General features: G+C 31.8%; 2 protein-coding genes across 3 annotated transcripts; one reads left to right on the forward strand and one right to left on the reverse strand.

The window, feature by feature from the left end:
- Nucleotides 1–1,179: 1,179 nt before the first annotated feature.
- LOC148304185 (SWI/SNF-related matrix-associated actin-dependent regulator of chromatin subfamily A-like protein 1) lies at nt 1,180–10,511 on the forward strand. 2 transcript variants are annotated; one of them, XM_088268752.1, is made up of 13 exons: nt 1,180–1,819; nt 5,608–5,723; nt 6,283–6,389; nt 6,677–6,811; nt 6,937–7,126; nt 7,428–7,608; nt 7,774–7,921; nt 7,999–8,163; nt 8,278–8,428; nt 8,560–8,691; nt 9,312–9,437; nt 9,643–9,702; nt 10,270–10,511. In XM_088268752.1, exons 4-13 carry the CDS (start codon nt 6,720–6,722, stop codon nt 10,465–10,467), a joined length of 1,443 nt encoding a protein of 480 aa, XP_088124878.1. In that variant the 5' UTR covers nt 1,180–1,819; nt 5,608–5,723; nt 6,283–6,389; nt 6,677–6,719; the 3' UTR covers nt 10,468–10,511. The 2 variants fall into 2 exon arrangements, with proteins under 2 accessions (XP_088124878.1, XP_088124877.1); XM_088268751.1 differs by lacking the exon at nt 1,180–1,819 and adding an exon at nt 4,259–5,000.
- On the reverse strand, nt 2,171–3,472 carry LOC148304186 (uncharacterized). Its single transcript, XM_088268753.1, has 2 exons — nt 3,251–3,472; nt 2,171–3,171 (listed from the first exon to the last, which is right to left on the reverse strand). Exons 1-2 carry the CDS (start codon nt 3,291–3,293, stop codon nt 2,360–2,362), a joined length of 855 nt encoding a protein of 284 aa, XP_088124879.1. The 5' UTR covers nt 3,294–3,472; the 3' UTR covers nt 2,171–2,359.
- Nucleotides 10,512–11,609: the final 1,098 nt, after the last annotated feature.

Below are 11,609 nucleotides of genomic sequence, written 5' to 3' on the forward strand. Positions count from 1 at the left end.
CTGATGATGATTCTGTCGGGGATATTGATAATATAGACTGGTGAGACACCGACACTCCACGAAACAATTAGAGCTTTTGTGGAACTCCAGAAGTTAAAAAATTTCCAGAAAACTCTGAAAATGTAGACGATTTTGCCTCTATGTTTATTACGGATGAATTTTTGGACAAAATTGCTGATGCATGAGGTTACAAGCGCATATCTCACACATTTACATGCGGTTGTTAAGGTGCCAATTTACAAAAAATGAGCTTACCCAAAGTTTATATTCTATCATAAACTGATATTATTTTAACTATCTTTAAAAATGGTTTCAAAATAAGTCAATGTACATAAACTACATATAAAATTTTGGATAACCTACAATGTTCAAATTTGTTATTCTCAAATACTAGATTCCCCTGAGGGAGTTATATCAGAAGTCTCAAATGGGACAAAACATACTTTTTTATGCAAAGAGTAAATGCAAGTCTGGGCATTCTCAAGGCATATGACCTGGTATTTAACATCCTTGGTGATCACTTTATACTCCAAGGGAGTATTAAGGCATCTCAATACAGACAAACTGTTATGGAAAGAGAAATCTACCTTGATAAATACCTATTTGCATAAAACCTATAAAATCTAAAATTTTAGGTGAGAATAAGCCTTTCATTAACATCAGCAATTAAAAAGTATGTGGAATAGTAAAAATATATTGCTTTGTGGTGTATTGGTAAAAAAGTGACATTGAAAAAAAACATAATTAATTGAATCATGAGACATTAAAATAAATCACTACTAATTAAAAATTTACTTTTTAAAAATCTTGTAAGATTTTGAAATCAAGTATTGTAATCTGATTTTGAAATAATCTGTACATACATGTTTGTTATTTCTTCCTTCATTTCTTATTTACAATAAGAAACATCTTCTGCATACTTCAAAAATAAGACTGAGCTATAGTGTTATATTCCTTTATTAACATGACTGATAAAGTGACCTATCAACCTTTTTATCAGTAGCCTAAAGTCTGGACCGTCATTGCTGAATCTAGCACCCTGGCACTTACTCAAAATGTGTGTGAATATGAGTTTGTAAATTAAGAGGAATACATGTTACATTTTTCTCTTATGTCTTAGAACCTATGTAGGTCTGGCAACGTAGACTGCTGGGTGTAAAACCATTTTAACCAGTTGCCAGTTTATCCCGAGCGTGACTCGGGCAAGAAGTTTGTGTTGCATTGATGAGTCGAATCATATTCCAACTTGGTGGTATTGATTTGCCCAAGCTAAATATATTTATGTATTTGTTTTTATTGACTAACCCGAGCAGTGTTCGGGTAGTCTTGTTTCGAGTTGTTTGGTGATGATTTCCTGCAACGATGAATTTTCTCGCCAAAATTCGACTGTTAAGTGGTTAAATCGTAAAATAAATACTCATTTTCAGAAAACATGAAATTTCTGAATTTCTCGAAAAAATACAATGAAAATTTAACATTAATTACATTTCCATCTATTCCAATTAAGTATTTTTCTTCTGACCCCTACTCACACTGTACTCCACAAGAGAATTTTTATATTATTTCTTTCTTAAAACACGCTGAGAAATAGTAGTGATTATTAATTAAGGTTCAGGGTCGCATGCTTGTGTGATTATTGTGTACAAATCTCTTTGAAATTAAATAATTTAAAAATATGTCTTCTGCATATATCCATAAAATGATAAAGATGATAAACCCACAATAATAAAAATATACACATCCTCGTAGAGTATGTAAAAGTATCTATGAAACACAATCACAGAGAACATCAGATGCACGTGAAATAAAAACCAGAAAGGTAAGGATAAACAGGTATTTAATAAGAAAAAATCACTTTTCTAAAAAAGGGGGAGATTTATTACAATAGCACTCTCCGATAGCAAAACCTGGGTGATGATAACTAAGATAGGTTAGAAGTGTTCGAGTGGGTATTTTTCGTTCCTGTTTTTTAGATAGGTAGAAAAATAGCCAGTTAATGATTTTTATGTATACATATTATTTTATCACACAATCTATATTCATAACTTTTTTTAAAAATATATTCTGTCATAAGTTTTTAGACTGATCAAATAACATATGTTATTTTTTAATGTTTTTTACTAATACTTTGTGGGACATTTTATAAACTTTATAAAATAAAACTCAAACATTGCTATTCACCATTTTTATTTTTGGTATTTTTTAAAAGTTTTTTCCAGGAGGATGTTTCAATCAAGTGTTTGGCAATGTTTCGCAGTAATAAAGCCAAGTTTTGGTGATGATTCGTAACCATGGATGAAACATCGGAAAGGGGGAAGGACATTACGGTATACGGGAAAGGAAACGGACGAGGAATAGATTATTCTACATGCTCATGTTGGCCGGTCGATTCCCTCCAGTTATTTTGTATCATTTCTATAAGTAATCTCCACCATGAAGATTTACCGATATAATATAAGCAGCATACTATTATGAAGGTCCATGACAGCACCAGGAAATAATCTAGCTCTTTATCCGGTACACTGGAAACCGGACCTTGGAAATCTTGAGAGTGAACCACTATGGCATCCTCTCGGATTCCCGTGTATATTTTGACAAATTTAACAAAGGCATGAACTGTGTATTCTGTCCCATTGAACTTAGCTATAGGCCTTCCATTGTGAAACAAGATAAGAGTCGGGACTCCCACTATTCCGTACTGGGTATTTACTCCGTGGTACTTGAGGGCATCCAGTGCGACCATTTTTATATCTGGAAATGATCTAGCGAAGGCGTTGAAGTGTGGCGCCGCCAAAGCGCTAAATGCGCATAATCTCGAGTAGAATAAAGCGACAGTACAATTTGCTTCCGTTTCCTTACTCGTGATTTCATTGTCCGATACTAAAAGTTCCATCATTCTCGAACTGTTGACTATTTCGACAGAACTTGATAAACGTTCCTCGGCAGTCGCATTGGCAAGTGTTAATTTACAATTGACAATTTTTTTTGTTTCGTTTGCCATTTTTATGTTGGCATCGAAACCTGTAGAATTATTTGTATTCTCAAATGTCACGTCGTGACTTTGCATCGTTGGTATTTGTTTTAATTCAAATTCAGATTCTGCTATGATATCATTAGATATTGGCAGATTTTCAGCTTCAATTATTTGTTGGAGAAAAGATGGCCTAATCCCTAAAAAACATAAATTCGTAAACTCATTTTATGCTCCGAACATGACAAATAACTTGAAATCATATAAAAATATACTCACATATGAAAAATAACATAAATAAAATGTTTCTTAAGAGACTCATTATTATGCTACTTAGGTATACGAGAAAGCTTAAATAAAAGATCAATTAATATTTAATATTATGAATTTACGGCTTGTTAATATTACTCGGTAAAATAAGTTATAATTGATTACAGCCGCGGACTAGCCGAATTATTCATTATTTTTTGACATTTGAAGTTGGATATTTGACATTTCATTGACCATAGACCGAACCCAACATAAAATAATCTAAAACAGGGGTCTCTAAACATTCCAACCTTGGGACCATACTGATCACACTCCAGTAAGTTCCAAGTGGCAAAACCGATTTAATTTTCCTGCTGTTTTTCTATACATAATTTCTAGACTATACAGTCGCTGAGTACGGGCCTTATGCGAGCATATGCTTGCTAAATTCACTAGTTCAATTACTACGAGGGCATATTTACATTCAATTTTAGATGGCAGTAATTGGAATATAAAAAGGCTATTGGCGTGACCGCAAGTCAGCCGCCTAGAGAAGGCGAAGGAAGCGAAACAGTCTGATGTGAAAAAAAGTTTTTGTTTTTTAAGTGTAGTTTTTTAAAAATTTTTCAAAATAACAATAATAATTTTTAATTATTTATAAAGCACCATTTTCATAAAACACTACCTAAGGTCACTTATATAGATTTAGATAATGATATGATAATGATATGATAATATAAAAAAAACCTCGTCAATCGGTCTTGGAGCGTCAAGTGAGCTACTCGTAAGTCTGAGGGGATGAAAAAAGGAGCTGACATATTATTAGCCCTTCTTCCCAGTCTTCTTGGGCTGAAGTAGCACCAAGATGTTTGGTAGGACGCATTCTTGAGCGATGGTCACGCCGAAGAGCAGCTTGTTCAGCCCCTCGCCATTGTGGTTTACCAACTGCAGATAGCTGGGTAGTGATCCTAGTCTTTTTGTCATCTCTGGTGACGTTACGTCATCAAGCTGTGCCTGGGAAGTAAATAAAACTGAACTATCAGTCTGTGTTTTCATCTCACTTAACACAACAATTAGCCATTACTTGTCGCAGGCCTGATTGACGACACTGACGGGCTGGATTTGGCCCGCGGGCCGTAGTTTTAAAACCATAGTTTATCTTTGAATTAGTCTGTGATATTGTCAAAATCCAAAATTTAACGTCAATCCCGTGCCGTCAGAAACTAGAAGTGTAAAATACAAATTAGTTCCTTGAAGTGTACCAAATGTCAGAGTATATTCAAATTACTGTGCGATATGAAATCTGTGGCGTGAAAGAATACTCGATAAACTAGTCTTAATGTTTTCATTATATGAACTGCTAAAAGAGCGCTTTGAATTAGTTTGTTTAAGATTAAGTTAAGAAATGATTTGATTTTAAAACAATACAAAATGTCTTGTTCGAAGGAAGATATAGAACACAAACGTCTTGCTGCCCTGGAAAAGAAGCGCTCCCGAACGAATTTAAAAGGCTATAGTCCTTCATATGCCAGTACAAGCGTTTCTTCGCAGCATATAAAATCGAATACATCTCATTTCAACTTTACGAACCAAAGATATGGACCTTATAAAATCGCCGACAAAACATCAAAAAGTCTTAAAACGCATACTGTGCCAATTAACACTAAGGTCGTATCGGGAACAATTTATCTAATATCAGACAACAGATTTGAGGTCAAGCCTTCTGATTTTAGTGAACAACTTATAACTGTTTTTAAAAGCATATCTTCAAAGGTTTATGGTATGTTTATAAAAAATTCTACCATAATTGAAAAGTTTTTTTGTTGTCTTGTAATTAATGTCTAGATATGTGGGGTGAGAGAAAACCATTATTTTCATACCCCAATTTCGAGCGAAGATAATTAACATAATCAATCACAAATAATGTCAACATTGACACATTTCGGACGGGTATTTTTTACGCCTTCGGACCGCTGGCGACGGGATTTGATAATTATGTACATATAGTTAAAACCTTAATAAAGAGGATTGGTATATAATATTCATATAAAAAACATTGGGTAATTCCCTCTTTTCTGCCTTTGAAATGAGGCCGGCGAAAAAGGTCAAAATACCCTTCCCGTCCTTAAGCATCAAATGATCAAACAGGTAGAATTACCTTTCCCGTCTGTAGTGTGTTAGTTGACATCAATAAACAAGTTTGGCCAAAATTACAACTTGACGGTCAGACACAAAATTTCAGCACCTCGCCTTAAAGAAAAGATTTTATATTTTAAATAGAAGAAGAACGGTCTAAATGACTGCGTGGCACTACTAATAAAATAAAAATTGCTATTTTTAAACTTCACTTTTAAACATTATTATTAAATTAGGTATCTTGGTTTCAGATAGTAACAAAAGGCTGTGGAATTTTTCTTTAGATCATTATGAAGAACTTCTTAATAAAGTTGCTCCTTTGAACCCGCATGTTGTTTTAGGTCCTTTACCACCATATGTGTTAAGAGTAAGTTTTTTCTTGTCATATTTATGCATTTGTTAACATATATATCTCATGCGTTAAGTCCGCACAACATATGTATCATCATGTTGTTGACTAGGAGCATGAACATTCTTATTTTAAGATATTCAATTACAACAGCAATACCCAATAAACAATTTTTACCCGAGTGCCTTTGTGTTTGCAAGTGGCTATCCATTATTATGAAGAAAAAAAATTGTATTTCTGATGTGAACCTTAAAAAATCCTTGGGCATGGATTTTCTTTGCCAATGTTTACTTACTCCTAGAAATGAATTAATTGCTGTTATTTTTTCATTTACAAAAAATGTGCTTTTATAATTATGAAAAATTTCCTGTTATAAATAACTACTTTTTATAAACAACAGAAAGTCATTTTAGATTTTGGTTTCTATTGCAAATAGCATGTTCCCATGTTTTTTGTATTTATTACAGTAATTTTTATTTTTCATGATTTCTGAATTGAGTATAAAAATTCTTCCAGCTTAAAGTATACCGATCTCCTGATCCATTTCCATTGTACTTCTTTTTTTTTGTATTTTTAGGTGGTTAGAGAATATGATGGAAGTGATGTCAATCAAAACATTGATATTTCTGCAATTGACTCTAATTTGCGCAATAAGTTACTGCCCTTTCAGTTAGAGGGTGTTAAGTAAGTAAAAACATAACATGATAAATGTTTAAAGATGCCCAACACGATTTTCCTAGTTCTTTTAGTTGGTTTCTGGCCACATTTTCCATGTGCTATTGAATTTAGAATGGCCAAGTTGGTAAAGAAAAGGAATTAGATATATAAAGGTACATTTATGTAGTTAAAATTTGATAGTCTCTGTAATTTTTTAATCTTGGTGCTAAATCATTTCAATATAATTTTTCTTATCATTGTATTCTTCTATTTTTTAAATAGAACATTGATGAACTAATATTGTATCTTCTTAGTTTCGGATTGAGCAAGAAAGGTCGTTGCTTAATAGCGGATGATATGGGACTTGGAAAGACATTTCAAGCTCTGGCAATTGCTCATTATTACCAGGAAGATTGGCCACTTTTGATTGTAACAACATCGTCGATGAGGTGACCTTCCCATTCTTTTATTGATTTTTGTATATGACATTATTTTAAGAGTATTTATATCATTTGTTAGAATGCCGGCACGATTTTATAATATAATTTGGAAATTATTTATTATTATTTTTTAGAGAAACGTGGGAATGTAAGATTCACGAGTTGCTGCCATCAGTTCCTATGGTGACCGTTATCTCAGTTTCATCAGGAAAAGAAAAGCAATACATACTAGATTTTCAATCTCGTATTATTATCATCAGTTATAAAATGTCTATATTATTTAACGATATACTTGTTGAAAAAAAGTTTGGATGTGTTATTTTAGTAAGTTTTTCTTTCTTTCTTTGTAAAATATATCTCAGCCTTAAAAAACAGACAAAATTAATTTTCTTTCTCTTTGATAACTATCCCCTTTATATTCTTTAAATAGCCGAAGGTTCTTCAAAGCTTTTAATTTCTCCATAAAGAAATAAATTTTTCAATTTTATAATTGGCATTCTGTGCATAATGCGAACAAAATGGTTAGATGTAATAATTTGAACTAAATTGAAGTATGGAACATGCATATTCACATTAGAATAAATCTGATATGCGTATATTTAATTATTGTGTATTTTAAACACAGGATGAATCACACCTCCTGAAGTCGTATAAAGCTCAATCTACAGAATGTGTAATGAGATTAACTAAGAAAGCGAAACGGGTTATTTTGTTAAGTGGAACACCCGCTCTTTCCAGACCCAGTGAGCTGTATACTCAACTCAATATTATAGACCCCAAATTTTTCAATAACTTTACAGAATATGGTAAGTGAATAAAAACTTGTGACATTTTTTATTATTATAATCGTTATTAATCTGACACTGGATTTTTCACCCTACAGATGATATGTCAATATGTGATTTTTTATTTATTTAAAATTCTTAGAATAAAATCAATTTATCTAATAAGTGTCTTCTATTTGACTGCAGGTAAACGATATTGTGCTGGTAAGCAAACAAATTATGGCTGGGATATGACAGGTCAATCTAATTTACCTGAACTTCAAATTATATTAATGAAAAAATTCTTGATAAGAAGAACGAAAGATCAAGTTTTAGATTTAAAAGAAAAAACTAGGTACGTAATATTTTCTGATATGGATATATATTCTGTGAAAAAGTTTTGAAAAACTGATAATTAACATTTTTTTTTAGGGAATCAGTTTTACTAGATTCGAGTCTTTTAGGAATGTCACAAGAAACTCAGCAAGGTTTAAGCCAATTGGCAGATTCATACAAACGAAAAAAATCTGTTGAAAAACATGGAGCTCTTTTAACTTTTTTCTGTGAAACGGCAAAAGTCAAAATTCCTGCTATTTGGTAAGTGCTCATTTTCAAATAGCAAAATTTAATTTTTCTTACAATTTTTTAACAGTAATGAAACTTTTTTTAAATTATTTTAGCTGTTATGTATGTAACTGCTTTCTTTTTTAGTAAATATGTATCAGATGTTCTACGAGGAGCGGAAAAGTTTATAATATTTGCACACCACAGGATAGTATTAGAAGCAATTAGTCACACGTTAGATGAATGTCGAGTTAACTATATATGCATAGATGGATCAACTAAATCTGATTCTAGAAGTGTAAGTTTTATATAATTTCTCTTTACTTTCTTCACATCTACGTATCAATAGTAAACATTCAGTTGGACATACATTTGAAATATTACGAAGAATAATAATAATTACTCAAGCTACCTGGTTTTAATTTCCAGACTCTTGTGGATAAATTTCAATTCAGCGACTCCTGTCAGTGTGCTGTTTTATCAATAACTGCTGCAAATGCTGGAATAACCCTTACTGCGGCACAGTTAGTTATATTTGCAGAATTACATTGGAATCCCGGAGTAAGTTACTAAATAGACATAATAAATATGTTTGTAAATAATACAATATATTTTGTAGTTATGAGATATTTCCCATAGATGTCAAATACAAAAATCAAATAATATACTCGTGTTATTCCACTTCAGTGTTGCAAAATTGTCTGCCTGCCCCAAAACTATAACACAGCTTTCAACTTTTTTACTAATTTACAAAATGTGTAAAGCATTTTATTTCTCTTAGTTATGTAAAAACTGATTGTGACGCGCGGTCTGAGTCGGGTTGTGGTCCCATGGTAAGTGTCGCAGGCTCTGAGCCAGAGTTTCTAGGTTATGAAAAATAAATAAGTTTTTTTTTAATGTAAAAAAGTTGATCAGTTTTCCGCTCCAAAATGTAATGTAGCAGAAAAACACTTATGTAAACCAACCTAGGCATAGACCCCAAAATCTCACACATGCCAGTCAGTGCACTAAACACTGCTCTACAGAATTAGGTAATTCTTTTTAGTTACTCTGTCCGAAGATAATTGAAATTTATTCATATTAATTTTTCTTGATTTTTATTTAGACAATGAGAAAGCATGAAATTCAGGGATGGTGAACTATTTATTGTGACACTATCTTTTGTGTCCAATTCTTTTCAGATTTTAACGCAAGCTGAAGCTCGAGCACATAGGATTGGCCAACAAAGAGGAGTTTCAATTAGATATCTGCTGGCAAAGGGAACGGCTGATGATTTCATGTGGCCAATGTTAGAAAACAAACTACAGGCAAGTGTTGCTGATTGTATTCCACAAAAAGGGTTGTTCAAATTTATATGAATTTCCAAATCGTTAAATTAGGTATTGAAATATAATATTGTACATAATATGGTATAAGGGCTAAAGGATTCTACTCTTAAATTATTGGGCATAACTGAATTACATTACAGCATACCAAGATAATATTTTTGTTAATCCTGTTTCATTTTTACAGGTTCTTAATGAAGTAGGACTTAGTAAAGACACTTTTGAGAATACTACCCACTCGAAACAAGTATGTTTATTGAACAATTTATATATTTATGTAAAAGCTGTTTAAATTAGAACAATAATCTGAATTAAGTTATAATTTAAAAAATATTATGAAGTCCCCAGAATAAATTTTAAAAATGATTATTAGATCTTAATACTTTCAAATTAACAGGGTTTTACTGTATCATCTTGTCTATTGAACTGGCATACATTCTCACTTGAGTCAGCCACAGGGGTCAGAATGGAATTATGGACTAACTTAACCGCTTCATTTTCCATCCCAAAGTGATACATATTAAATACAAATCGGATTGGCATTTCAGTTGGCTCAGTCCATTCTAAGCTATGGCCACTCATCTGCGCTGAAACCTTATTACAGTCGTTGTCATTTCACTGAAGATGCCACAGTAGATGCCTAGCACTACAAGAAACCAAGTTACAGTTTTCCATTTGAGCAAAAATTGAACTTGGCTGAAATGTCCAATACATAATAGTCCCCAAATACTTACCTAGTGCTAACAAAAAAAGCATACTTATCTATGCGTTCCATACTTATCTATGTATTTCATAACTGAGGAATTTCTTTTAGGAGACCAAAGAAAATAGCATATCAAATTATATGATTACCACATCAAACACAAATTTTATTCCTGGAACTAACATTAAAGTCAACAGTGTTATTCTTCAAGAAAACAATCAGTTGGAAAGCAAGACAACTCTCGATGTCAGTTCGTTCCTTGAAGATGAAGAAGGAGATGAATTGCTGGCAAATGTTAATTTTTGTTGAGAATGTATATTTTTTTATAAATAATAAAAATGAATTTTAACTTTTATTATATTTACTGTAATTTGTCCTTGCTTTTATATTTTTTCTTACTACCTACTTTATAATTCTCTAAAGATTGACTATAGTTGATATATGTACATAATTAGAATTCAATAATATTTAAATTTTCATAAAAGAAAACAAATATGTAACAGACAAATAGTTTTCAAGTTAGTTTATTTGCAGAAAAAAAATATATGGCCATACCCTTAGTAAAATTTGTTTTGATTTTTCATACACTAAAAATAAAGTTTTCATCAAAGAAAAAAATATGCATGAATGAGTGCATACTTCGGAGCCTATACCATTTTTCCTCATTGAGGTCTTTACCAAAACGTTACATTTACATTATAAATGATTTTAAATAATCGGAAATTCTAGCTTGTAAAATTGTTACCTTTTGGTGCGATTTAATGATTTCATATTGGTTTAACACAGGATTGGTCACATTTTGTCGCAACTTTAATTAAGATTTCGATAGAATATAGTAAACAGAACAGATTTGCATTTAAAGGATTCTATAGTGAATTCCAATAGGAAATGTAACTTTTTGGTGAGGACCTCCTCCACATTTGATAAAAATATATTTCCAAGTAATATTTTTTGTTAAGTCCGTACGATTGAGCGAATAAAGAATGAATTCAAACTCTAATTCATACATTGTCAACATTTTGCGAAAAATCTTTGAGAAGAATCTCTGAAATATAATTTAATTATTCTATTTGTTTTTCTTGAACAGTCTATTTATATTTCATATTAGGGTCTTATTATTTATTCCTTTTTGAAATTATTGGTCAATTTCTCTAGAAATTCTTGAAAAAACAACTTTCCAACCTTTTCTCATTACTATGACCAATGTTTTATGGGTAACGTATTTTACAGGCTTAACAAACCTTAATTATTAAGTAATTTTTCAACAACAACAAAAAAGTTGTTAGAATACAAAGCCAGACTAAAAAGGAATTTTGGGACTTTTGTGAAATCCTTGTTGGAGTGGGGGGCTGTTCGCCTCGGAAAACATTGCATTACACAATTGTAGTGAGTTTTTGTGTACTACAAATGCTTGTGTGGTGGACTACATTTTTTACTGTGCGATTCCCATC

This window comes from Brachycentrus maculatus, unplaced genomic scaffold (assembly GCF_059751285.1).
Source record: "Brachycentrus maculatus isolate JH-2025_06_01 unplaced genomic scaffold, ASM5975128v1 h1tg000326l, whole genome shotgun sequence".
Taxonomy (NCBI): Eukaryota; Metazoa; Arthropoda; class Insecta; order Trichoptera; family Brachycentridae; genus Brachycentrus; species Brachycentrus maculatus.

What these genes read in the sequence shown, in the direction of transcription:
- LOC148304186 (XM_088268753.1), bottom strand. Translation starts at nt 3,293, where the DNA reads ATGAGTCTCTTAAGAAACATTTTATTTATGTTATTTTTCATAT. An exon ending in ATTTATGTTATTTTTCATAT is followed by an intron (nt 3,172 to 3,250) that starts GTGAGTATATTT and finishes TATGTTTTTTAG; the next exon opens with GGATTAGGCCATCTTTTCTC.
- LOC148304185 (XM_088268751.1), top strand. Translation starts at nt 4,652, where the DNA reads ATGTCTTGTTCGAAGGAAGATATAGAACACAAACGTCTTGCTGCCCTG. An exon ending in TACCACCATATGTGTTAAGA is followed by an intron (nt 5,724 to 6,282) that starts GTAAGTTTTTTC and finishes TTGTATTTTTAG; the next exon opens with GTGGTTAGAGAATATGATGG. An exon ending in AGTTTGGATGTGTTATTTTA is followed by an intron (nt 7,127 to 7,427) that starts GTAAGTTTTTCT and finishes TTTTAAACACAG; the next exon opens with GATGAATCACACCTCCTGAA.